Source organism: Syzygium oleosum, unplaced genomic scaffold, assembly GCF_021117445.2.
Source record: "Syzygium oleosum isolate NSW1041296 unplaced genomic scaffold, Sole_v2.1 Sole_v2.02, whole genome shotgun sequence".
NCBI classification, from domain to species: Eukaryota; Viridiplantae; Streptophyta; class Magnoliopsida; order Myrtales; family Myrtaceae; genus Syzygium; species Syzygium oleosum.
Genome location: NW_026607486.1, coordinates 14272457 through 14300182, shown reverse-complemented (window position 1 = coordinate 14300182; position 27726 = coordinate 14272457). Strand labels below are relative to the sequence as shown.

Genomic DNA, 27726 nt, shown 5'->3' with positions numbered 1-27726 from the left:
CAGGGTTTACCCGAGAACCTATTTTTTTTTTTGTTCCTTTTTCTGGTTTCATTTTTTTCCAGCAAAATCATAATGGTAGTAATGAAATGATTCAAAGTAAAAGATTTACCGGATCGGCGAGCCAAAAAGGCGGAAAAAACACACACACGATACGAACGCCGAGATGACCGAACCCTAGCCCTCTTCAACACTCAGGCAGGCGATGAGCTGGGTTGCGTTCTTACGGCGACTGAGGAGCTGCTTGCGAAGAGAGAAACCGTGAGAGATAGAGGAAGTTGAGAAGAGAGAAGAGAGAAACCGTAAGAGACAGACTGGGTAGCCGGGTAGGATAACGTGATCTAGGGTTTTTACTTTTTTTTACATTATTTTAATACCGGTTCTAAAACCGGTCCGGGTCGATTTTTACTTGGAACCAGAAACCGGACCGGTTATAACCGGTAACCAAAAAATGGAACAAGTTCCTGGACTGGTTTTTGTTAGAACCGGTTCCCGGACCTATTTTTCGGGTGGGCCGATCCGGTTGCATACCCCTACTTATCATCAATGCCACTAGAACTACACTTACGTATCATCCCAGTAACTATTAATTATCACCCAAATCTTCCCCCAGCATGTTTTTCTTTATCCATCACAAAGCACTCGCGTGTAGCAAATCCAAAAGACCTAATCTTCACCCACAATGCTCGAAAGCAAGGTCCAATTGAATCGCTCTTCTTCCGAAACGGAAACCCCTCCCCCTCCCACGAATCGACGGGGACCGGAAGAGAGCCCCGTATCTTCGCCGGCAATTCGCTCGCGACAACTTCCATCTCGACATCGCGCTCACCCTTTTCGCTCGATTCTTGTTTGGCGCAAGTACTTGGAGAGCCAGATTTCCCCGGTCCTGTTCGTCTCCGAGCGAAGCGAGATAGAGCGAACTCGGCCTAGCCGCCGGTTGAAGATCGGCGAGTGTTTACAGACATCAAATGGAAGCCGATGGGTAAATATTTAAGGGTTAATACCGCGAAAAACCCCAAACTGGTACACCTGTGATAAATTTACCTCAAACTAATTTTTTGATCACCAAAGTTTCAAACCGGTACACCCGTGACAAATTTATTGACTACCAAAAATCCTAAACTGATATATTTGTGACAAATTTACCTTCCGTTAAATTGGATCAATACCATGAAAAATCATAAACTGGTATACCCGTGACAAACGGAGGATGAAAAACCTAAACTAGTGAACCCGTCATCCACCACGTGCCATCAAACTCAGCAATTTGATGGTAAATTTTGAAGGAAACTAACGGAGAGTAAAATTGTCATGGGCGTACCGGAGTTTGGGGTTTTCAGCCGTAAAAAAATTAGTTCGAGATAAATTTATCACATGCGTACTGATCTTAGTAAGCAAACATTTGGGTTTCCAAGAAGCTTTAGTTTACGGCATAAATTAAAACGCGCGAACATATATATATATCTATTATTTATTTGACCACACCAAAAATGGTTAAGAATAACGAAATGAACGGAAGTGATGGTTACGAGAAGTGCCAGCGCAAGGCGGCTGCCAGCCATGGCCATCGATGGATCTGCCTGCCGGGGGTACAAAAAGATGAAATTTGAAAAGAATTCAGATCGGCATCGGAAGATTTTCACCGCTCCCTCTCTCTCTCCTCCTCCCCCTCCCCCAAAGTCCAAAACCAGCACCCGTCGCTGTCTCTCTCTCTCTCTCTCTCTCTCTCTCTCCCCTTTCGCTTCCTTCCCTTTTGTTTTGCGTCACCACCCCCCCCCCCCTCCCCCCCGCGCATATTTTCTCCCACGAGATTCTCCCCCTCCCTCGCTCTCCCTACCCCCACGAGCTGTGAGCCAGAGCAAAGGGCAGGAGCAGCTCCTCCTCCTCGCCTCATTCGCCATCGCCGGCTGGAAGATAGAAGATACCGATCGGATCTCTCTCTCTCTCTCTCTCTCTCTCTCTCTCTCTCTCTTTCGGGGTCTTCCTGCGGATGGCGGCTGCTCTCCCGGAGGAGGAGGAGGACGGGGAGCTGCTGCTGCTCCCCTTCCGGATACTGGCCGACGCCGAGGCGGCGGAGAGCTCCTCCTCCTCCTCCTCCAACCCGACGGACGCCGTCCTCTTCGTCGGGGTCTGCCTCGTGCTCGGGATCGCCTGCCGCCACCTCCTCCGCGGCACGCGCGTGCCTTACACCGTCGCTCTCCTCGTCCTCGGCATTGCTCTCGGATCCATCGGTTCGATTCCCGCCCCCCCTGCCCTTCTTCTTCTCTTTTTCCTCCCGCTTTGCGATTCGAGGGGGCGCCCGCCGGGTGATCGGAGTTTCGCTTCGTTTTCTTCTTTGGTTCCGGGGGTTCTGCTTTTTTTTGGACTGGTTTAGTGGATCGTCGCGACGCTAGGCAGCTTGGAGGGCGGAAAAAAGAAAAAGAAAAAGTCAACGCTGAGCCTAGCGTTGTCGCCCTTCCCGAGCTTTTGTGAATTTAAACCGCTCTGGATTGACTGTTTTTGTCAGTTGTTAAGTGTTTTTTTATTTTATTTATGGAGATTTGGCATCTGCAGCGCTAAATTGGAGAATTAGAAGCTGCAGACTATAGTTTGGGATTCGTTTTCTTATTCAATGTAAAAACTTTTGTTTTCTGGTAAACGCTCTTCTGCTAATGTCAGCTGAATTTTTTCACTTCGTTGAACCGTGTATTCGTGAAACATGAATCCAGAAAAGCTAAATGTCGATGATAAAAAATAGGTTCTATTGGAATAACTTATGTACATCAGTACATGTGATCGCTGTCATGGATGTTATGGATGAAGCTTTTAGATGTTTGTCCGCTCCTCTCTCTGGTTTGACTAAATTTCGATGCGAGAAGAAAGTGATCAATGGTATAATGAAAGGAACAAGTTGGCATACTTAGTGCACATGAACATGGGAGGGGATTAGTCTCGCGCCGGCACATGGCTTGTATGTCGACTCTGATTAGCTCGCCGATGCCGAGTGTGTTTCTCTCCGGTTGTTTTCTAGCTATAAAATGACACACGCCTGGGAGGCTCTACGCATTAAAAGGAAAATCTCTGCGTGGAATTATAATATTTCTTAAATAGTAAGAAAGAGTGTTCTCGGGCTTCTTGCAGGTGCCTCGCGATTTGATTGCTATATTCAGATAGCTTTTACTATTAGTTTGCCCGGTGCTTGATTTGTAGTCCTCGGACAGCCAATTTCGTATTTATATGCAGGATGGATAATTATTCTTAACTTTTTTGAGCAAAATATTTTGCTCTGAAAATCTTCTCTAGAATTTCATGGACACTTTGTCTAGTTAATCGAATCCTTCTAATACTGCTGGAAGTGCTGATATAGCTACTGTTATATGTTCATCTTCTACTGTTATGCAGAGTATGGTACGCATCATCACTTGGGGAAGATAGGGGATGGCATTCGTCTTTGTGAGTGCTATTAATTTTTTGGATCAAATTGAAATCCCAAGCATTTACAGATAGGCTTCCGAGAAACTGGTGTTTATTTGTATGAAATTGTTTGAGATATAGCAGTAACATTTTGTCAATATGTGAACTTGCAGGGGCAGGTATTGATCCTGACCTTCTCTTGGCTGTTTTTCTGCCGGCCCTTCTTTTCGAAAGTTCATTTTCAATGGAAATACATCAAATAAAGGTTTACTTCGTATTTTGCATCTTCTTGTTCTATTTGAGTTCACCTTGGCATTGTAAAAAACATTGTGGTTTTGTTCCTTTCCCATGACATTGTGGTTTTGGACTTTGTTTTGAAACTAATGGCGCTGTTCTTTACCCTACTCTTGTGAAAAGCATGAGGATTTCCATCTAGTTGTTATAATTAGGTGGGCATTTTACACATTCAAATATCAGGCTGATACCCATAGGCTAGCCTCATATTATGACAGCGGTGACTGTACAACAACTTCTCAGGGCTTATAGTTCTGGAAAAGTATGAGGCAACCTGTGTCCTTTCTACTTAGGACCGCTGTAAATAAACTTATATGGTTGCTGATAATTGGGCTCACCCAAGAGTTCTTGAATTTGATATCATCTTAGTTGAATATTCACCTTTCAATTTGTATCAGAGTGTCACCATGGAGAGGTGAAGGTAGTGGAGAGATTGGAAGGGTGCATGTGGACTTGTGGGGTAGTAGAGTGATGGAGGGGGTGGTATAACAGTTCAGTTGGTGGAATCGGTGCTGCTAGTCGCAACGATGATGCATTGATGGATATGGTGATGGTATAAGAGTCCAATTGGTGGTAGTGAAGGTTTGTGGTGATGGAGTTGGTGAAAGTAGTGGTCCACTGGGGATGGAGTTTGCAGTACTATCACCGTTTTGGATCGAATGGCAATCTTGAACCGCATAGGCCTCATAGGAGACCGAGCTTTATAGTCTGTTGATCTGTTTTTAATTTTTGGTAAAAATGTATCTAAGATTTAGGTAATATGAGTTAAAACGTTGGCTCCTTGACCCATAGTATTGCCTCAGTGTGGAAGAACCACTTCTCAAACAATTTCCTTGTTTGTGCATGATACTGACTCTTTCTGTTGGAACTAGGTTTTATGTGATTTACATATCCTTCTTGCACTTTCTTGGACATCCAATAAGGCAGTTCTCATTTCTTTTAGTTTTGTTTTAAATGGGCAGAGGTGTATAATGCAAATGATTTTGCTAGCGGGTCCTGGTGTTCTCATATCAACTTTCTGTCTTGGGTCTGCCCTGAAGGTATTCTGCTTGAAGCTATTCTTGAAAATCTGAAATAGAACTTGCAACGGATGTGATCACCTTTTCTGTTTCAAGAACTTAGTTAGCTCTTTCTGTGATCATGCAGCTCACTTTCCCATACGACTGGAATTGGAAAACTTGTCTGCTGCTTGGGGGACTTCTGAGTGCTACTGATCCAGTTGCTGTAGTTGCTCTGTTGAAAGAGCTTGGTGCTAGCAAAAAACTAAGTACCATAATTGAGGGAGAGTCCTTGATGAATGATGGGTATATATTTCGATATGTGCTAGTGAATAGCAATCATGTTTTTAGATGAACTAAGCTTTTTATTCTTTTGATATATGACATCTTTGCTAATTCACTTTGTTCTGAACTTTTCATTATCCATGTTCAGGACAGCGATCGTGGTTTATCAGCTATTTTTTAAGATGGTTCTTGGCAAGAGTTTTAACTGGGCATCCATACTAAAGTTTCTAACTGAAGTCTCACTTGGCGCGTAGGTATCTCATTAGCATTGGCTACTGAAACTCTAATTTTCTTGGTTATCTGACTCTTTCTCCCATTTAGTGTATGCATAGGTCTTGCCTTTGGAATAATTTCTGTGTTATGGCTCGGGTTTATTTTCAACGATACAGTGATAGAAATTACTTTGACGCTGGCTGTGAGCTACATCGCTTACTTCACGGTATGTACCACACCCTTAACAATTTTCTCAAACTTTATCAACTATCTATTGCCGAAACAGTTGTGGTGGCTTTCTATATATATGCTGGTTCTATTGTATGGTTCTCTTTATCAGGACTTCGACTAATGTGTGGCTAATCTATTTCTGGACTGCTTGAGACACTAGTGTCCTCTTTCCTTGCTGCTTTATGTCCATTAAACCCAGTCTTCCTGGGTCTCTTGCTATACATTTAAGGTTGTTTTTTGGGGTGTGTGTCTCTGAGTATGTGTGCATAGGTACCGAGATAATCCTTACATTCAGCTGGGTCAACAAGCCTTCACAAATGGAGGGAGCAGGGATTAATGTTTTTGAATGGAGAGCTTTGTTGTTGCATTTCATAAACACTTGATATCTGCAAATTGTTGCATACTCAGCTATAAGTATGTGTTGCTTGTCTTGTATCAAAGAATCAGCATAGCAATGGCCTGAGACTGGTAAATCTGATCATAGGCTTTGTGGTTGGCCGTGCTCGGCAGGGCTCGAAATGCAAATGGATGGGCTTGGGAGAGTGCTTTATGTTGAAAATCCTGGCCAGAATTATTTAGATGTACCTGTTGAAATGGTTGGACTGCGATCAAAGTTAGGCCTGACCTTGGGCCCCAGCCAGGCCTGCCCTGCCATTTGATCAGTTCTCATAACGTTAGGAGATTAAATAATTCTATATGCCAAGGATTGGCCAGTCAATTGATCCATTTTTATCTTAAGCTGTTGCAACGATGATAAGTTACTTTAGCATGAGGTTGGGACCTATATTCTTTGTTTGTTTGTTTGTTTGTTGTCCTCTCATCTCCCTTTAGATATATTCTATACTTCAGGCAATTATTTCACCTGGTCTTATAAAACTTCTAAATATATTGTCATCTGGTAAGAATTGGATCTTCAGGTCTTGCCAGTATGAGTATTTCTTGGTACGCATCTTCAATTAATTACCATTCTTCAAGTCAAAATTCTGGATATTAGGATTTGTAGTCTACTTAAAAAGCCATGTGAGGATGTATTTCGGTTATTTTCCATAGAATTGCTTTACTATAGGCGTATTTGTCAGGTAATTTCGATGTATGGCAGTGGGCAGGTAGATGATTGTAGTTTAAATGAGAGTCCTAGCATCTACTTGGGAGAGAGTTATGTTGCACGCCAGATGCAATGAGGATAGCATTTCTCGTGTACCATGTGATTGCTGAATCATTTACATTAGCTGTACAGCCCGTGTTGTCATCCCTTCATATGATTCATGGATCTGTGACCATTGTTAACTAGTTCTGTCTGTCCTTCCTCCTTTCATTATTGGTCTTATTTGAATGGCCCCACAGGTGTGACGTCAATCACCAATGCCTGGTGCTCAGCTTGAGAACTCTCTTTGTAGGAGTAAATTTTAAAAATATCTCTTGCAATTGCAAGAAGGCTCCTTGTTGTGGGTAATAGCTTAAGACTGATCAGGTCTGAGGGGTTGACATTTTCTGAAAGCTAGAAATTTCTGGTGGGGTTTCTTTTTCATCTTTTCAGTAAGGAAGTTTTCCTTGTTTGTTCATGTGCATCAAGCTTTTAATTTTCCATAGTTCAAATTATCTCCATTGTCCTGATAAGCCATATGAATGAATAGGAAAATTAGTAGTCAAGCAAATTTCCAAGATCTTCATGCTATGCAAAGAAGACTGACAAAAATCTGTTGTTTTTATCAGGCTCAAGAGGGCATCGATGTTTCTGGTGTTTTGACAGTGATGACTCTAGGAATGTAAGTCGAATTGCCATGGCAAAGTTTCTTTCTTATGACTTTAGTGAAACATCTCTTCAGATGATCGACTTTGGCAGGTTCTATGCTGCAGTTGCTAAAACAGCCTTTAAGGGTGACGGTCAAGAAAGTTTACATCACTTTTGGTGAGCCTTTTGTTTTGTTTGAGCCGCTTCATCTTAATTGAATTTTCTTGTGGTAGTTGAAACTGTATCTACTCTTTTAGAAGATATTGCGCTGGGTTAGAGTGCATCAGATGTAATACCAAGTGCACTCTTGCATAGTCACGCATGGATTCTTTCTTGTGGAAACTGCATATTTGAGAGCTTGACTGGATGGAATTGGCAGTGGGACTAGATTGACTTCAATCTTCAGTATTCAATCCTGCACAAAATTAACCAAAGACCATAGATTTCTACTGAAATTTTCTACCCTCTATTTTCAATGAACGTAAAGAACAGGAGATAGTTGCAAAAATTGAAAAGGTTGGAAGATTGCAAGTAATGGAGTATTTAGAAGGTATCTACAGTTTCCCTTAACTGGTGATAGCAAGTTTGATTGTTGCCATAATCGATTTTGTTTGGCTAATCTCTTGCTGATCATGCTGAATGCCTCAAGAGTACAGTAATTTGCTTCCAAAACAGAGAGTACTGCTGTACTTACTTTTAGAGTTTGTGCTATTAGACTCAACCATGCGAAATTTGGAACACAGATTATCTTCCCTAAAAGCAGGGCATCCTGCCTATCAGCTGTTCGTAGTGTATATTCTATCAAAGGAAAAATGCACCGGTATCGCATTTAGGTTATATAGATTCAGTCATGCTGCATTTAAAAAGTGATATGACTAGTAAACACCTTATTAATCTGAGGTCTAGTCTTTTCGGGAGAAATATGGTCAGATTGTGTATTGTGATTTATTTGTTGAGCTTTCTTTGACATTAGTGCTACCTTTACCATCCAGGGAGATGGTTGCTTACATTGCCAATACATTGATTTTTATCTTAAGGTGAGTCCTTGTTTTACTTGCCAGTGTCTATTCTTGCATATTGACACTACAAAATGAAATTAACGTTCTTATTGCACGTCCCTTGTGCATACCCCGCAAAAGGTCATCCTTAAGCTGAGCAAGAATGATGGTAGAAGAACATATAAGATGTTTCCACTTTGATCTGCAACTGAAGGTGTAACTAGTCGTGAACTCTTCAAAAATGCTACGAGCTAGTTTTCCTTGTATATTGTAAGACAAGCATTAATTAAAGGAATATATGAAGAAAGCATCCCACATAGCCCTGGGATGAACATGCTTAATATCAAACTAGTCTATTTAGCTGGTTAACTGTGTACCTGTCAACCATCCGGTATGGCCTTTACTACAGTTTTAAAAAAATGAACTCCAAAAACTACGATAAAGCCATAAGCTAAAAAGTAAAATGCAAAAAGTGCCATCTTAAAGACACTAAAGTTTTAGCACAAATGACCTGCTTTCCATTTGAATTATGCTGACAATATTGGTAACTATTTATTTGTATTTTGCTCTGCAGTGGAGTTGTAATTGCTGAAGGTGTTCTCAGTGGTGGAGAGATTTTTGAACATGGTAACTGTTGCATCTATTCCTGTTATATTTAGTATTATACTTGAAGTTTATCCTCTGTCTTCTTGAATCAGTAGAAAATAAAATGGTAGGAGTCGACTTTACTTTCTTTTAGTCTCTTACTTTTTTGAGTTCTTCCACTCTTCACTTTTGTAGTTATTCATTTTCATTTTCTCTTGACAAGGAGTTATCATTTAGGCGAATGGATCGTGTTAACCCCCACAATAACGTGGAAGCTGATAAAGAAAAGTTGTAGCTCCACAGAAGCTCTTCACTAGCATGTAACTGCATTGTACCACTAAAAAGACTTATACTGACTTTGTTTTCAGATCCAACTCCTGTTTCTTTCACTAGCCCTAATGGCAAGTTATGAGGTGGCTAAATTATCTAGTTAAGATCTTACCTGATCTATAGATTAGCTGGAACTGATTTTTTAAACATCCATTGTCCCCTAGATTGGATGAAACCTATCCACATATATTCTCAATGACTCCATTTTCAATGAAAACTTATTTTGCTTCCCTCCTTTTCATTTTCTTGCCTTTAAGCTTCTTGAGCCATTTACTGATCACTCAATATGATCCTATCCTCATGCTAATGATAAACTACTTCTGGAAACCACCAATCCTCCAGCTTGTTGCATATGCTCACCTTCTGCATGCAGTCTTGAACCTGTTGCTTGAATCCTTTCCACAAGGTTTCTGAGCATGGATGATATCCCCTTCAAGATGATGAAAATTCAGTAATGAGTCCTGAGAAGAACGTTACTCTCCACACCTCTGCTTGACAGTTAGATCAACAAAGTCCTTTAACCTGCCAAGTAATGTCATGATAGCCCTGAGGAATATCAGGCATTCAGCCACCCACTCCTCCACGCAATACAAGAAAATTCCTCTCTGTACTGATTTATAAGAATATATGGTTCAGCTGCTTCATTTATAAAACTTGTTAAAAGAACTTGTACTGCCTACGATTTTATGCTCCAACACAATTCGAGATCACACTAATACTTGAAGACATGCTTGGAGGCATGAGAAATAGAGACCTTTCTCAAATTTACTGATACATCAAACAGGCAAGCTGTCTTAAAAGAGAAGGGAACGAACTTGTATGCTGAAAACCCTCGAGTAGTCATAGGTTCTAAGTAGGAAATTATAATCTAATAGGACAAAGCGATTAATATCACCTGATATCTGATAAATCTAAAAGGGAAGAAAACTAAATCAAATTCCAATACGGAAAATTATTTGGGCCCACATCACTTAGCCAGTTTGAATTTAGGATTTAAGTAAAATTCAGAATATAATACTTTCAGGAAGAGATGTTGATTTGATATAAAGAATAATCTTGTTGATGCCATTTTATTAGACCTTCTTTTTGCCTCCTTTCCTATGTATAGAATATTCTCATTATTTTATTAAATGTCTCTTTTTTTCTGGTTGAACCTTTTCCATGTCAAGGGATCTGATTGGATTCTTTTTCCTTTCCTTTCTTTCAGGAACTTCATGGGCATACCTCATTCTTCTTTATGTTTTTGTACAAGCATCACGTCTTGTAGTTGTCACAGTCTTATTTCCATTTCTGCGTTACTTTGGCTATGGTTTGGACTGGAAAGAAGCCACTATTCTCACTTGGTCTGGATTGCGTGGGGCTGTTGCCTTGTCTCTCTCCCTTTCAGTTAAGGCAAGACTTCATTGCTCAATCTTTAACGAATACATAGATGGCATAGAACTTAAAACATGAATGTTTGTAGTCATGTTTTTCTCAACATAGGTTCTTCTTCTGTGACAATTAAAACATTCCATCTGATTTTCTGGTCTAATTATGCTCTCATGTCAGTTTCGATAAACTACCCGCAAGAAGAATATCAGATAAAAATCTTAAACACTATTTGGACCTGTAAGCATTGCATTCTTGTATAAGCACTTCTATTTGTAGCCCATGTTGCACAATACCTCATAGGACTTCTATGTGTCCCTTCCTATTAGAAAGGAAACCTGACCACCTAGGGCATCTTGGTCTTATGTCACACTCAACTAACTACAGTCCTATGTGGAAGTAGGATGCAATGTATTCCAAAACATTTTACTCAACTTTGTTTACTAAGTGATGTACTGGGGATATGAACATGCTCCACTACATTGTATAGGGACGCGTAAAAAAGGTACTAATCAAGTAACATCACATAGAGTGACTCATTGACTTTGTAAAGAACTCTTGAGTTGCTTTTCAGCATCAGTGGAATTAGTTTGCCAGACAGCTGTAGCATGATGATTCAGATTAAATAGTCATCATTTTTGGTTTTACTTCTCTTCGTCCATCTCTTTCCGATATCACACAATACCTCTGTCACGACTTGGGGGATGAGAGTCCAGCTAAATCATTCATTAACCAAATATTAACACTAATTTTGTCATGTAAGAAGGCCTTTTCTACTTAACCGGGTCTAAACTAAACTTAACTAACCAGTTAGATGAGTAACGTACAGGGACCAGAGCATCCTGCTGAATGAATGACTACATACTCCTGTCTGAACTAAACTTAACTAACCAGTTAGATGAGTAACGTACAGGGACCAGAGCATCCTGCTCAATGAATGACTACATACTCCTGTTGAAAGAACTAAAATCCTTGCGCTGACTATCATCAACCAGAGAAGTTTTGGTCAGCATTGCAAGCATTACTGTTGCAATCGATTTCCCATCACTACCCTCTCTTTGTCACTCTGCCACCACCACAGAAAGGATAATGAGGCCAGGGTCTTAACCACCAGAACTGCCATCATCATAATTAGGATCAGCACTACAGTTGCTGCATTAGCCTCAGCCTCACTGGTGTATCAGCTGCTGTGAACACCAGCACAGGCAGAAGCACCAAATACCAGCCATCCCAACTCCAAGATCTTCAGCTTTGCCGACAGCACCTCTATCCATTCCTACCCTGGTGACAGCACATTTTTTCCTGCATTACCTTATTAGCACCTGCTCTGGCCACACTGACACCTGCAGTACTGGCACTAATGAGAGAGGCAATGATGGTAAAGGAGGTAGCACGGTTGATAGTGGCAAAAAAAAGTTGATTCAGAGACAGTAGTATGCTGGCTGATGCACATTACTATTGATGTCAAATAATTGATGGAGGCGGAGTAACAGGGTAGTTATCCAATTAAGGGGGACAAATGTAGTTTATGTGTGTGTGGGTGGCAGCTTTATGAGGATGAATGCACTAGGTTCACTTGGGTAAGGATAAAAGTTGTACTCAAGGTGAAACTGAGTATCAGGGACACCACCAGGGATCAATCCCTGGAAGGAGCACCAGACCTATGCTGCTCCATAAATCTTACCAATAAAAGAAAATGGTCAAGTGCCACCTTGAGTTTGCCAAGAAAATAATAAATATGGAGTCATAGATTGTTTTCCAAATAATTAATTGGATAACGGCCTAAAGATTACTCAACACCGCACCTGCAGTTGCCACTTGATAAATTTTATTGAGGTCCACAAAATGCAATCAACTTAGTGTAAAGTTGAATTAGGTCCTTGATTGCTTGAATTGCTTGCCTTGTATCTTTTAAAAGATAAATATGTGACAGTAGGCTGTTATATGGTGGATATAAGTATGCAATGCCTAGATCACAATCAAGTCTCTTCTTTAACATCTGGAATTGTAGTGTCTCAAGTAAAATTCAAGGAAGAGCCCCATTATCCCACATGCAATTTTTCCTTATATTTTGTTCTTGACCCTTGCATTTTTGACTGTTAGAAAGTCCAACCCAAAAGCTTAAGCTATTAGATGGAGGGAGACCACATGAATATAAAGAGCATTTAGGACCTGTTGTCAATCGATGTGGGATAATACTTCAACAACCCCACCACTCACATGCAAGTCGGATTACGAACAACACGTGAAATTTTGCGATATATGCAAGCCGGATTATGAGCAGCATGTGAAATTTTGACATCGCACATTCACATGGAATTTTTACCATGCACATTCGCGAAAGGGATAGCATTGGCTCTGATACCATGTTAGAAAGTCCAATCCAAAAGCTTAAGCTCTTAGGAAGAGGGAGACCGCATGAATATAAAGAACATTTAGGACCCATTGTCAATCGATGTGGGATAATACTTCAACATTGACTATTTTATAAGTTATAATGCCGTTCTCCTGTTCATAACTTTTCTTCTTTTCTGATTATTTAATAGGGCTCTAGTGGCAGCTCAGCATCTCTCAGTACTAAAACAGGGACTCTGGTATGTTACATCAGATATATGATGCGATTAAATAATAAATTCTGAAAAACATGGATATGAACTGTGATTTTTTACTTCTTGCAGTTTGTCTTTTTCACTGGTGGAATTGTCTTCTTAACTCTTATTGTAAATGGATCAACAACACAGTTTGTTTTGCATCTTCTTGGCATGGACAAGCTATCATCGGCTAAGGTGAATTTTAATTTAGTCTGAACAGTTTATTATCTTGAGGCCAAAAACAAAAGGAACATGGTATCTTATCCTCTTTTTTATCATTTCAAACAATAATGACTATGGTTAATGCTTGAAATTTGAGATTACTTTATCGAGCATATGATACTATAATGTATCGACGGTCGGTGGAGATTCCTCCTACTTGTTCTTTTCTTGATGGTTTTCTCATTCAATGTATTTTCAACTAATATATTTTGATTTCCCCCGGTTTTTGGTGAAAAATAGGAAGATGATGTTCTTAGAACTGATAGTCTACTTGAGTCAATGCCTAGTGGTGACATCTAAAGCAAAAAGGACAGCCTTTCAGTGTACTTTGACGAACAAAGATACTGTCTTTAAGGTGGAAGAAAAGGTCTCCGGCATACATAAAAGATGGCAGTAGACCTTAGCTTTAGCTGACCATGGAATTCCTATTAACTTTCATTTCTATAAGTAAATTTGACCTTTCCATTCCCACAAAGCTTAAAAGTCTGTTGTTCCGTTATGGTGTACTTATTTTACTCTGGTATCTATGACAGAGACGCATATTGGAGTACACAAAGTATGAAATGCTGAACAAAGCCTTGGAGGCTTTTGGTGATCTTGGAGACGATGAAGAACTAGGACCTGCTGACTGGCCTACTGTGAAAAGATATATTACGAGCCTAAGTAACTTGGAAGGGGAACAAGTGCACCCTCATACTGCGTCTGAAAGTGATGCGGATCTTGACCCTCTGAATTTGAAAGACATACGAATTCGTCTCTTGAATGGTATATTTTTCATTTAACATATTTGCTTTTTCCTGCAGCCACCTGAGTCTCACCATTGCATGCCATTATTAATTTTAGACTTCAGAGAGGCAAAATCACCATGCGTATCAGCAATCACTGTTGCTTGTTAAGCTTGTTGTGTTTTACACCATTTTTTCATTAAAACATGGATAGGATGGTGACCAAAGAAGAGGCTTGTCTGGTTGGCGTTAAATAAACTGATAGAAAATCCTAATGGTTGAACTAGGTGCATGCTGCATTAATAAAATTTCCTTTGGTGAGATTGAGGGGAGCCAAACAGAATGTTCGCTACACCAAATCTCCGAAATTAGAGTCAACTGGGTACTATATCGTCACAGGCTCTCCTCTTTTTTCAACTCAACAACAGCTGAAAAATGGTTGAGGGGATTGGATATGAAACTTTCTCTTCCTTCAGTAACTCTTACATCTTATGCCAAAGTTCTTTCCCACAGAACCTGCTGCCCGCAACTTCTAACAGTGACAAAGTTCTGACCCATAATTTTAATGCAAGAGCAAAGCAAAAGAAGATGATCCACTTTGTTTGTTCACCCTTTACTGTGAAAATATCTGCTGATGACTTCTTCAGCTTTCACCTCTTCGACAGATGGGTTTGATGCTGCAAAGGTCGACATACTTATCCAGTGAAGCTGTTATAGACACCCTGTTTAATATGCCTTAGATAGTGATCAGTAAACTTTTATTGCTGGGCGGAGTATGCATTATGCTTAGTTTATATAGTATTAACAGAACTGGACAGGCTTGGCCGGTTCAATAGGTTGAACCTGAAAATGGTTGGTGGTCCAGTTTTCGTCTTAAATTAATAATTGCATTCCGATCGAAGCTGGTCAAACTGATGAATTGGTCAATTTAGTATGAGCACATCTTGACCATTTCAAAAATGTAAATTTGGATTTGTTTGGTATGAATTTGAAGCCCAATTTCTTGAAGCTTTGGACATGCCTCAACCACTGCACCAAATACAATATTTCTTTTTACATGTCAGTATTTAATATTGCTAAGTTAACAAGCTTCACATCCATAAAACATAAAAGATGCGGGAGGAATGCTGAACATGTTACCTTGAGGATTGAAGGACTTTGTCCTTGCCATTTTGCTGGGCAAGATTCGTGTTAATGGCTGCATGAGTTTATGTATACTAATATTTACCTGGTGACATTACCTCATATTGACCCAGCAGGTTTAACTGATCCAACTGTCTACAAGCTTTGTATTGTTCGAATTTTATGACAGTATTCTTTTTTTTAAAATAGGATTGTTAAAGTAATTTTGTGAGAACTTGTAATGAATTGGCATATCATCTTTGTAATAGCGCTTTTGTATAATAAAGATTGTTGTCCATTGACATCCTAAGCATAGTCACTGATGAGTACTTTTCTTTTGATTTACTTTCTCAAACCATAGACCTCCTACCTTAATGAATGCTTCAACTCTTAGTTGAAAATTCTTTTGTTCTTTTGGTTAGTATATATTGCTTGTTTAAGCTCGGCCATTTTTTTTTGGCACTAGTTTTTGGATTACATCATCCTATACAAAAAGCAATTAGTAAATACTCTTCTTTCACTACCACATTTCCTAGATTGTTCTAATGCAATACACTTCACAGATGTTTTTGGGAGCATAGATGTTGATGTTTCCAGTATTGCTAAACAATTCTTAATTTCAGGTGTCCAAGCTGCTTACTGGGGTATGTTAGATGAAGGAAGGATCACACAAACTACTGCAAACATAATGATGCAGTCAGTGGATGAAGCAATTGATATGGTCTCTCACGAGCCTCTGTGTGATTGGAAAGGCTTAAAGTCCCATGTTCATTTCCCAAATTACTACAGATTTCTTCAAAGCATCTGTCCACCGAAATTGGTTACATACTTCACTGTGGAAAGGTTGGAGTCTGCATGTTATATTTGTGCGGCCTTTCTTCGTGCCCATAGAATTGCGCGTCGACAACTACATGACTTTATAGGTATAATCTATATGGGAAATGCTCAACTTTTAGCTGAGAAATGCTTCTCTTTCTCTCATCCATTTCCTGCATATTGTAGAAAGTCTCTGCATCATAGCAAGTAATCTTTTATTTAGGCCGTATACGACTGCCCAGCCCATTTTCTTATCCACTGGTTCAACAGCTGACTAGCTAAATTACAAGTTTAATAATTTTAATTTGTCCTTAGGCTTTGAAGTGAAACTGATTAGTTAATGAAATATTGAAATGGATGGCTTTTTTGTTTTTTCTTAAAGAAGCCTTTAAAGTCTCGGAGAATTTGTGAGAGCAATAATTTTTTTATTCTTTGATAAACGTTGTCATCCTAGTGCGTCTTCAAAATTTGATAAGTTCACCCAAGATTACCATATCAATGAAAACTTACTTTAGTGAGTCATGATCAGAAACAAGTATTTACTATATGTAGTGCATGGAAGTTGGCCTAAGATACCACTTGACTACTACAACCACCAAATGAAAAATGATAAACTAGTCGCACTCTGTGCATGATAATAAACTATGACAGTCTATGAATGATTGTAATCATTAAAATGGCAAATATCTGTATTCCTTTGATTCTATCAAGACTGAATGGGGATTGGAACCTCAACTAAATATGAAAAATTGTATATAGTAGTGACTACTGTACTGGGTATAAGATCCAGAATTGGTATGACAGAAAGGGCAGTGCCTGCATCATTGTCAAATACCAATCTGTTTCACATGCACATGCAGATTAATATCAGGATTGAGGACATGGGGAGAGAAAGGTTTTTTATTTTATTTTAATTGGGTGTGTTGGGGGGGGGGGGGGTGTGTTGGGTGAGGGGGGAGAACTTCAAGTAAGATGGATATAAAAAAAATAAACAATTAGATGCTTGACATTCAAACTTTTATGAGAAGAAAATATGTTCCATGCAATGGTAAAGCGAAAACTAAGAACTTTGAGAAGGGCCTTATGCAGCCTTTTGCTGTAAGTTCTTTCTTCTGTGTTCTCTAAAGGGACAATCAGTCTAGGTCCTTTTCTCTGCTGATGTGTGCTTTTTGCTACTGATTTGTGTTAGTAGATGAAAATGAGCATGATTGAATGTAAACTTGAATAATGTATGAAAAACTGGGGATTCAAGAGCTCTCTTAGTAGGTTCAAGACAGTATATGGAGTGGGATGCATTAATAGATTATAATGAGAATGCGAGGCTAGGAAATACCAACTGGATTATAAAGAAGATGGAGAGAAAGGTAGAGATGCCATTTCCATTATACTAGTGGAACTGATGAAATGGAGAAGTTCATACGGTATGTCATGCCAGATGCTACCTAAACTTAAAGACAATTGCGCTTGGAGTGCAAAGAAGGCAAATGTATTTTAATGTCAGATTTTAGAGCAGTAAGCACCAACATGAGCACAAATGAGTGTATCAAATATGATGGAAATTGATGGATATATAGGCATTTCAAAGAATAAATAGAGCTCCAAATGAATATGTGCACAAAAGAAAAGCACCAAAGAAAGTTGGTTTGCGCAATCTAAATGAGATGTCTTGCCTGAGGTAGTCTGGAAGGCTACGTAGTGCATGGTTCGCTACATCCCTTGTCACGAATGTGTTATGATGGTGCCAAGCTTCGTTTGGTCGTCTAGTTGGAATAAGAACAGATAGTAAAGTTATGTTGAAGATAATATAATTAATGTACACACTTAAATCATGAATAAGACGTTAAGATGCATGCCCACATAAAGATTTTGAAATTTATTTTTGAACACGAATTATCATAAAGAACATATCGGTTGAAAGTAACATGGTTTTATATCGGAACATGGGCAATACCCATTTTGGTGTTCCAAATCTCTGATGTAACATTAAAATAGAAAGTTCTATCTGTAGGTATTGATAGAGAAACGTGGTATATTGGTTATGGATTGATAGAGAAATGGGGTATTTTGGTAACCCCTCAGCCCGTCAAGTGACAATGACCCTTTAGAGTCTGATTGAGGATATAAAACTTCATGAAGGGCACTCGAGCTAAAGAAGTACGTGGAGACTCAAAAATGCTTGAACAAACACTTTGGAACGGCCATTAGTAATTGGATTTTGCAGAAAAGTTATAGTATTAAACAAAGCACAATGGTGTAAATGCATCAATAAAGCCAACGTGACTAGTAGAAACAGGGTTTGTTTCTATAATTTATCATGGAATTTGTTCTTCAACTTGTCCTTATACTTCAATTTGATCATATAAGGAAATTTATTTAGAAAAAGTGGATTCTAACTGTTGAGGTAAAACACAGCAGAAAGCATTTATGACCGTAATGCAGCATACCGGATGCTCTCTTTACTCTACATATACTAAAACCCTGGCAGTGAACGTGTTACTCTTTCTGTTTGGTACTGCTTCCTAGATATATATAATAGATCTGTTTATGGGGTTTTTCTTCGGAAAGAGTTCTAATTTCTTCGGTCTCTGTCCATTAGGTGATAGTGATGTGGCTTCTACTGTCATCAGTGAAAGCGAGGCAGAAGGAGAAGAAGCCAAAAATTTTCTGGAAGATGTCCGTGTAACATTTCCTCAGGTTAGTAAGTGTGAATCTCTTGCTCTTCTCTGTCTTTTAGCTTTCCGTTACTAGTCAAACTTATTGGATGTGCATGCATTGACTGCTGATGTGATAGTCTATGTATCTGATTGATTTTCATATTGGAAACTGTACCAGGTTCTCCGTGTGGTTAAAACGAGACAGGTTACTTATTCCGTGCTGAATCATTTGATTGATTATGTCCAAAATCTTGAGAAGGTTGGGTTATTGGAAGAGAAAGAGATGCTTCATCTCCATGATGCAGTGCAGGTACATTTGAGTAGCCTTCCATTAATTGTGACATCTGATACTCCGTAGCTCACAAGAGTACGTACTTTTAACACAGACCGACTTGAAGAAACTTCTGAGAAATCCTCCTTTAGTTAAGATGCCCAAAACAGGTGATTTAGTTAGCGTGCATCCCTTGCTGGGTGCCCTTCCTTCTGCAGTCAGTGAACCACTCAAAGGCTCAACCAAGGAGACAATAAAACTACGTGGTGTGACGCTATACAGAGAGGGCTCCAAGCCAAATGGTATTTGGCTTATATCTAATGGGGTAGTCAAGGTAAGTTTATAGAGCATGGGCAAGATGGATTTTCCGACTTATTCAGTTGAAGATCTATTTCTTTTGTTCTAATAGCTTTTTTGCGGATCTTTGGCAGTGGAGTAGTAAGAGTATAAGAAACAAGCACTCATTGCATCCAACTTTTACATATGGTAGTACGCTGGGCCTGTATGAAGTGTTGAGTGGGAAACCATGTATCTGTGACATGATTACAGATTCTGTTGTTCTTTGTTTCTTTCTGGAGTCTGAAAAGATACTTTCGGTGCTTCGGTCAGATCCTTCAGTAGAAGATTTCCTCTGGCAGGTATGACTACTATGTATTTCCCTTAGCGAGCTTGCAGAAGCGTATGTCTGATATCTGTTCTAGGGACTTAATGTCTGCATCAAGATCTCTGTCATCGAGTAACAGACATCTTTTCATTGTGAATAAGATATCGCTTTTTTCTGGATGATGGTTTGCTTATTTTACTATTTAGTAATAATCCAGGAATGGTATTTAATTTTTCATCGAATGATCAAGGATATATAGCTTAGTATATTTACTTGCAGGAAAGTGCTATCATTCTTGCAAAGCTCTTGCTTCCTCAAGTATTTGAGAAAATGGCAATGCAAGAACTGAGAGCTCTTGTTGCCGAAAGGTCAGAAATGACAATATACATTAGAGGAGAAACTATAGAACTACCTCAACATTCCATTGGATTTTTGTTAGAAGGATTTATAAAAACACAAGGTGTTGAGGAAGAACTGATTACATCGCCAGCGGCGCTATGGCCTTCGCATGGGAATTCAAGTTTTCGAAGTCCAGATACATCAGGTAACCTAATCTATTATCTGTTGGGTAGTGTGTCACCAGATCATTGTACTCAATTTTGATTGATTCCGGTATCTTTTGAGCAGAACTCTGAAGCCCTTGACTCTTGCAATTTCTTCTTCAATACTTCAGTGATGCGAACTTTCTACTGCTGTTTGCAGATTCATGTACTGCAACTCTTAGATATAGCGTACCTTAGCTATGAGGGTAGTGGTAGCCTAGCCAACTTCTTTCTTTTCACAAGAAAGTGATACTCTATTTTAGCTGGACACAGTAAAGAAGGTAATCTGTAATTAAAAGGTTCAGTTAGTTTCTACAACCACATATCAGTTAGGAACAGCGATATGCTTCCCCGAGCTTACCGAGCCGTTTTGATGGAGAAGCCAACTCATGAATTTGTTTCCATGGATTTTTGGCAATAGTATATTAATTTCGCTTCCGTAAATGGTGTGTTACAATGTCATTGACTGCCAATTTGGTGAGGCCATTGCAAACCAAAGACATAAATAGTGTATCATGGAGAGAAGTACTAATCTGATGTGTTTAGCTACTAAAGCTTTTATTTATGCTAATGGGAAACAGGAATTAGGACGGTCAGTTTCTCCCATCAAGGATCTTCGTATCTCGTGGAGACTAGAGCTAGGGTTATTATTTTTGATGTTGCTGCATTTGAAGCCGACAGTGCTCTTCCAAGATCATCTACATTGGTTCCTCATTCGGTAGATCACCCCCTCAGAACCCACAGTCGAGAACATGGCGGTCTTATGAGCTGGCCAAAACATTTCTACAAGGCTAGGCAACATGGGCAGAGCCATGAAGAAAATAATCACCAAGCAAACAGTATGTCTGCCAGAGCAATGCAGCTGAGCGTCTATGGCAGTATGGTATGGTCGATTTCTTTCCACCTAGCTTATAGTTGCATAGTTCTGGAGACTATTGACTGGGAAAGTTCTTGATAGTGAAAGCTTTTTAGGATGATGGTATATCGAAGCCTGTGTGGAAGGGGCTAGATTTCCTTTTTTCCTCTGCATTGAGTTCTAATGCTGGGTTAATCGTGAATTCTTTAACTTGAGTCTCAGCTGCGTGTCTGCACTCAGCAGTCAGCACTAACTATACCTTGTCTGAATTCACAAGGTGGATGTTCGTGTCCGAAATCGAAGCTTCGTCAGACCAAGCCAGCCAAAGACTTCACATAGCCAGTCGTACCCAAGGATTCCTTTGAACCACAATCGACCGCTTATCTCAGTCAAATCTGAAGGGGCCGCTACTGCAGGGAAGAGCCTCGAGGTGAGGAAGTTCACTAGACCAGCTCCTCAACCTCAGATGCAGAGCACAGACACGTTGGAAACTCATGCGGATGACTCCAGCGATGACGAATACGGAGCCGAAGAAGTCATCGTGAGAATCGATTCGCCCAGTCGACTTTCATTCCGCCAAGCTTCTTGAAAGAGGAAAGGAAGTTCCTTTTCGACATCGTAATCAACGTTTGTAAACAATTGCTTCCATTGTCTAGTGCATGTAAATTTTGTCGCGCCAACACTCCTCTTACAGATGCTTGCATTGTAAGAAAGATCACAATAAATGATAACAAAAAAAAAAAAAGAAAATTAAGGGAATGAAGAAATAAGACATTCGAGGAGATATAAGTGGCAAAGTCGAAGCATTGTTCACTCTATAGTTGTCCTTTTGTTTTTTTTTTTTTTTTGGTAATCCAGGGAATCCCCGCACGGCCGACAGCCGGGAGGTAAACCTTGGGGGCGACACGTGCTAGCCATCACACACGTGTACCGGTTAAGTCACCCTGCGGCGCCCGGGATTCGAATACTCAACCTTTTGCGAGAGGAAGAGTGCCCTTTCCAGCAGCGTCACCCAGGCGGGTGGTTATAGCTGTCCTTTTGTTAGTACTATTGTTTCTTTGTTTTCCCTTGTTCATCTTTCATTTGATCGAGCAGTTTGCTTAGTGAGAAGAGCAACAGAGAGAGCTATAAACACGGTAGAGTTGCACTCGATTTGGAGACGAAAAATTGAGGATCGACAAGAGAAAAAATTAGATGGACAATGTGTTGTGAATAACTTAAAGGCTTTGGCATTCGGACATCACCCTTGTGATCTTGGGTAACATTCCGATCAAGATGATCCCGGCAGGTTTACCATCCGAAGAGTACTCCACATTGAACATCCTAACTCCTAACTGTCGTGCCGTGCTCTCATATGCTAAGGAGGTACTTCCATTTTTTACGAATGGGAAACTTTCCGAATGGCTACTAAAGTCCGATACGGATATTTTGCCCAAACGTCTTACAAACATTCCATCACTAGACAAACAGAGGCCTCTCCCAGACCATACTTCACGTGACAGCGGGTTGTGGTTTTTTTTATCTTTCTATTTAGTCTAGTTTTAATTTGGAGTCGCCATTAGTCATTATTGGTAGGTTGACTAGAAATCTAATCGGGGTATGTAAGAAATACCACGATTCTGCGAACCAGAGATTCTAAGTAAGGGGACTTGGTTACGTTAATAATCTCAAATTGAGATCACTAAGGCCTTTTCGGTATCTAAAACGATACAATGCATCTAACGTGTCACACGACTTTCCAAGATCTACTCACTAATTCTAACCATTCTAATCGTGGGCTATCAATCAATCAATAATTGGACAATCAATGTCAATCAATCAAAGCAATCATAAGTTATCTCTAAAAGGAAGGCAATTCAAAACATTCAATGCCTAACGAAGCCCTAATGACTTATTTGTTCAATGAATTATGCTGTTTTAGGGTTTTTTAGTGGTTGAGATCCCTGTTTTACCCCTAAACTGAGGAGTTCTCAATTATGTCACTTGGATACTTTAAAAAATTCAAATTTCACTTTTGATGGGTGGCCACTAGGGGTGGGTGGTTACAGGTTCCTCACAAGTTCCACCTGGAACTTAGAACCTACCCTCGGGTACAGGTTCCTTATTTTTTGGAACCTAGAACCTACCCTTCGAAACGCGGAACCTGGAACCTACCATGTCACAGGTTCCAGGGTCGGTTCTAGGTTCTTTTTTTAATTTCATTTTTAGTTAAACAAAATGAAAATAGACGCAACAATGACTAGTTATTGGAAAGCAATATTTCGCTTAATAGAAAGGGGATAGAATGTACAAATAGTAATTGTTGGGATGCAACACATGACTTTAATTCCATGGCAAGATGCTACATTTTTCTCAACAAAAAGTACAAAACATGCTCCCCTCCAAGCTCCTCCAAAGTAGAAAATTTTTTGTTTATGGTCATCAAAACAAGTTGCTCCTCCAAGCTCCTCCACCACCTGCAATACTGAAAGGAATTAGTTGTGTAGCGGCAATCAAACCTCCAAGAGAACCACTGGCAACAAAAGCAAGGTAGAAAAAGGAGAAACACGGAAACTGAGCGTCGATAATTGGGTCAAATAGGAAGCGGAATGTTAATAATAATAACATGATAAGGGCGAAGCAAATCCAGCTACCTACATGGCTCACGGCACATCCCTTATCAACAAAGTGTTAAAAAAGCATCCTTAAAGGCTAAAGCAAAGTTACCAATAAAACCATGGACTTCTTTCAATATTAGTCCAACACACTAGCTACTCTTCAGGGAAAACCTATCACTTTCATCCAAATTGAACGGCATTTACAGAAGCTGTTGTTATGGGCATAATCCATTAAAACCACTTTCTTTTTTTGTTTTTTTGGTTGAACATTAAAACCACTTTCTTAAGTACCAACTAAATCCATGAATCTTAAAACATCAAAAACACTTCACATTCTCAATGTGGCCTATCATTCCATCCTCACATGAGAGTTAATCCTAACTATAAGACCTTTTAAGTGACAAACTTAGTCAGATTCTCCATCAAATTTTTATTTAAAATTTTCACCCATACTTGCAGAAAACACAATTTAGAAAGAGCTTTCCAGCACCTGCTTCATATTTTCCATTTTTAGTTCATTAATCACGGCCATATATTCGCTTTTACATAAATGGCTACCATGAATATAGACATGCGCAATAAATTTAAGGGGAAAAGAACAGGTAACTCACAATGAATGGAATGAATGCTATCTAGACGTATGTATACCATCTTGCACAGAGAAAAGTAAAAAGCAGAGGTCATGTGATAATACTCAAAGCATCGGGCCATACTCAAATACAGAAATTGCGCAGAAGGCACTAGTGAGAAAATAATGTGCATTTACAATAATAGATTGGACCCAGCAAGTCTATGGTTTTCGACATGTCACTTTTATACACTCAAAGCAGATGAACCTCAAAAGCATCACTAAAAGATTAAATAGTGGCATGCAGATCCATGAAGACATGCATGGCGATAAATAAACAATTCATTAATGCAAATTGTTATAAAAGAACACTTCTGGCCATTAAAGCCAGAAATTGATGATTCTTTTATGCAACTTTCAATTTTCATCAATAAAATGTGCAGTGAGACACAAATAATTCAAATTTTGAATGGAAGTCCATGTATCAGTCATGAGTGCGATCCTAGAATTAATCTTACTAAAGTAAGTCTTCAAACAAGTTATTTCACAGAAATACAGCTTCATGCAATCTCTAGCCACTGTAAAGCATGATAAATGTTTGAAGAGAGGTTGCGACTCAGTGACAAACTCACGAAATCCATCACGCTCAACCAAGGAAAAAGGCTGTTCATCAATTATGATGAACCGAGCAAGCATTTCCCTAGAACGTTCTTGATTAAACGACCATGTCGATAAGACACTACTAGTACTCGAATCTCTCACTGTTTCTGTCTTACCAGCCACACCTACATTACATGGTGCAAAGAATTTCTGCCTCTTATCTACATTGCGAGGAAATTTCTTGCATGTTGTCAAGTGCTTTCTCATTGTGGAAGTACCGTTAGCAACACGGTACTTTAACACAGACTTACAATGAAAGCACTTCACCTTATATGTTTTTCCATCCTTATCTTTGATTCTCTCGTAATGATTCTAACAATCGGATGTATACTTATTATCACAAGGAGGAAGAGGAAGACCAAGTACCTTGTTTGTCGCACTCATGGTATGGGATGGCTCTCCTTCATTTTCATTGCTCGACAATTCCAATTCTGTGATCGGAGTCATCTCCTCACATCACTCCACCTCCATTGACATGTTAGCTTAATAAGTCAAGCAAACAACACAGGTCAAGCAAACAATGCGAGAACAAATTACCATCCGCAACATCAAAGAGACCGGCGTACATAATGAAAATCGCAACTATGCACTAAAAATAAGATAGGAAGTTGAAGGAAGAAAAGGGCAATGCTAACGAACCTAATTCACCCAATTCAATCTTAATCTTCAACCCACTCGGAACAACCGAAAGGTGTAGCAGCTCAACAAGAACAGAAATCTGCAATAAAAGATGTCAAATAAACATGAGAGAGAGAGAGAGAGAGATGGGGGGAGCTCTACCTCGGGGTTTTTTAGATCTACAAGTGAGCAGACACATTCACAAAATGGACCAATTTATAAGGATGAATAACGAGATTGTAATAACTCTGATTCGATTGAAGTGAGAGGAGAAGACTTCGTGTGACAGGGTAAGAAGCAACAAATAAACCAGATTAGGAAATGAAATCCCCAAAGTGTCACACTTAAAAAGAACACAAAAGGGGGAAGGGACTAAAGTGATAAATAGATAATTTATGACATAGATAGAACATGTTCCTTTATTAGTAATGCAAGACATACAAAGAGCATCTACAAAGGGAACACATACACCCGATTCCGCAACTCTTTATCCAATATCTTCTCTCTGAGCTGCAAAAGTCAAATATCTCTTTATCCAATATCTTCAAGACGGTGCGCGTGCGGCGACGTGTGAGCCCGAACGAAGACGAAGACAGAGGATGTCGCTTGAAGCCTTGAAACAAAGCCCACCTCCGCCGCGGATGAGCCGGACCGCGGTTGATGAAGGCAGAGGAAGAGCCGAGGCGGACGCCGAACGGAGTGAGGAGAGGCAAAAGGGTCTCGTCGAGTCGTGGGTGTGGGGAGTGAGAGAGAGCGCAATGGAGGAGCCAAGGGGAAATTTGGGAAGAAAAAGAAAGTTAGGGTTTTGATTTGTTTTAGGCTTGCGGTTCCGGTTCCGGTTCTGGGTCCAGTTCCGGTTCCGATTCTTTACCACAAGGTTTCTGGGTCATTCCGTGAATTTTTGAGATTTTTAATTTTTTTTTCTTGGGAAAAATTTTCTGAGAATTTTGTTTCCCGGAAACTGATTTTTTTTATTTTCTGATAATTTTTATGGATTTTTCTGGATTTTTCTCGTTTTTGTGGATATTTTGAGAATTTTTTATGAAATTTCGGAAATTTTCTGATTTTTATTAATTTTCTATGAAATTTCTAATTTTCCGAATTTCTAATTTTTTTTATGATTTTCTAAAAATTTTTATTTGATTTTCCAATTTTTTTTAGATTTTATGAATTTTTTTAGATTTTTAGATTTTATGATTTATTTTATGATTTTTTAATCTTTTTATATATTTTTATATATATATTTTTAAATTTTCTCGCCAAGAAAGCGAACCGGACTAAACCCGTTCCGACCGGTCCGACTTGCCGGCACCGGCGTAGGCCGACGCTCCGGTGGACACGATGCCAAACGCCGCCGTTTCTTCCTTCTCTTCTCTTCAACATTTCACTGAGCATATGGTGGGCGTGAACCAAGTTTTAAGGTTTTCGAGACCGCCGGTTTGAACCGATCTCCAACGACCTTCCGGTGAATTTCCGATGCCAATCTTGAGCTCTACACCAACTAATTATCAAGCTCTAACAACCTAGCCTAGTCAGCTGGCCGCCGGACCACTGCCGGCCGGTGAAAATTGAGCCTAAAAATGTTAATCTGCAACTATTCTAATCCTGTTTTTTCTAATTTTGAGATCACTAATCTAACACCCTAACCGTTTATGTCGATCAAAATGATCATTAAATCATCAAACATAGTCAAGAACGACTAACTTGAGTGACTATGGACTACGGGAAGCACTCCGGCGAGATTCAGGAGCTCCGGCGAAGTGGTTTAAGGATGGCCGACTCGGTCAAATGCATTTTCAGTCCAAGTTTTGCAATCAAACAATGAGACTTATGGTCATAATCAAGTTTTAAACATCAAGAGACTCAAAATCATGAAGAAAATAGCACGAACAAGCATGGCCAAGCTTAAACACAGAATCTAGAATCTTGTAAAACTATGATCGTGAGTTGATTTTACCTGCTTCGTTGAAGGTGAAAATGATGTTTCCGAGACAATCAACCACAGTAGAGATTTTCCTCAACGCTTGAGATCCAAGCTGATGGCCTCAGATTCGTCGGGGAGCTCCTGAACACGTCGGCCGAGCTCGATTTTCAGGCGCTGGCGACCAAGCTTGCACCGATCGTCTCATGTGAGGAGGCCCATTGTCTAGGCTGATTCGCCAGCGCTTTTCCAGTCGGAAAAGCGTCGATCGCTCGGTCTTGGGAGCCTCGACTCCCTTTCTCTCTAGAAATCTCTCTTTCTCTCTCTCAGAATTTCCATCGAGCATGTTCTTTGCGCGGGATAATGTTTTTCTTCCTTATTCTAGCTCGATTTCCGGCAAAAAATTTGTTCCCACCGACCTCCGAGTTTATTACATCGAATCTCCAATGCTAATTGGAGATTCCCCTGCTGGTAAAACTATTTTTCACGTGCCCAAATGGTCTGGGTAAGTCGGCGAAGTAGCGGGTCGGGAAGA

At 39.7% G+C, this 27726-nt stretch overlaps 1 protein-coding gene and 1 long non-coding RNA gene across 5 annotated transcripts; one reads left to right on the top strand and one right to left on the bottom strand.

Moving 5' to 3' along the window:
• The first annotated feature begins 1941 nt into the window (after positions 1-1941).
• Positions 1942-21507, top strand: LOC115686908 (sodium/hydrogen exchanger 7-like). Of its 2 annotated transcripts, XM_030612329.2 has the most exons (23): positions 1947-2228; positions 3379-3429; positions 3564-3655; positions 4647-4724; positions 4831-4988; positions 5116-5217; positions 5289-5406; positions 7125-7177; positions 7255-7320; positions 8136-8180; positions 8716-8768; positions 10264-10448; positions 12971-13018; positions 13103-13210; positions 13771-14002; positions 15708-16007; positions 18497-18594; positions 18733-18864; positions 18941-19159; positions 19257-19463; positions 19709-19973; positions 20553-20854; positions 21105-21507. In XM_030612329.2, exons 1-23 carry the CDS (start codon positions 1988-1990, stop codon positions 21414-21416), a joined length of 3465 nt encoding a protein of 1154 aa, XP_030468189.1. In that variant the 5' UTR covers positions 1947-1987; the 3' UTR covers positions 21417-21507. The 2 variants fall into 2 exon arrangements, with proteins under 2 accessions (XP_056164751.1, XP_030468189.1); XM_056308776.1 differs by lacking the exons at positions 20553-20854; positions 21105-21507 and adding an exon at positions 20057-20415 and having other exon boundaries at positions 1942-2228.
• On the bottom strand, positions 9031-27726 carry LOC130137459 (uncharacterized). Of its 3 annotated transcripts, XR_008815893.1 has the most exons (3): positions 27228-27726; positions 11336-11767; positions 9031-9666 (listed from the first exon to the last, which is right to left on the bottom strand). It is a non-coding gene; the product is annotated as an uncharacterized LOC130137459 (long non-coding RNA). The 3 variants fall into 3 exon arrangements; XR_008815892.1 differs by lacking the exon at positions 9031-9666 and having other exon boundaries at positions 11136-11767; XR_008815891.1 differs by lacking the exons at positions 9031-9666; positions 11336-11767 and adding an exon at positions 17254-17660.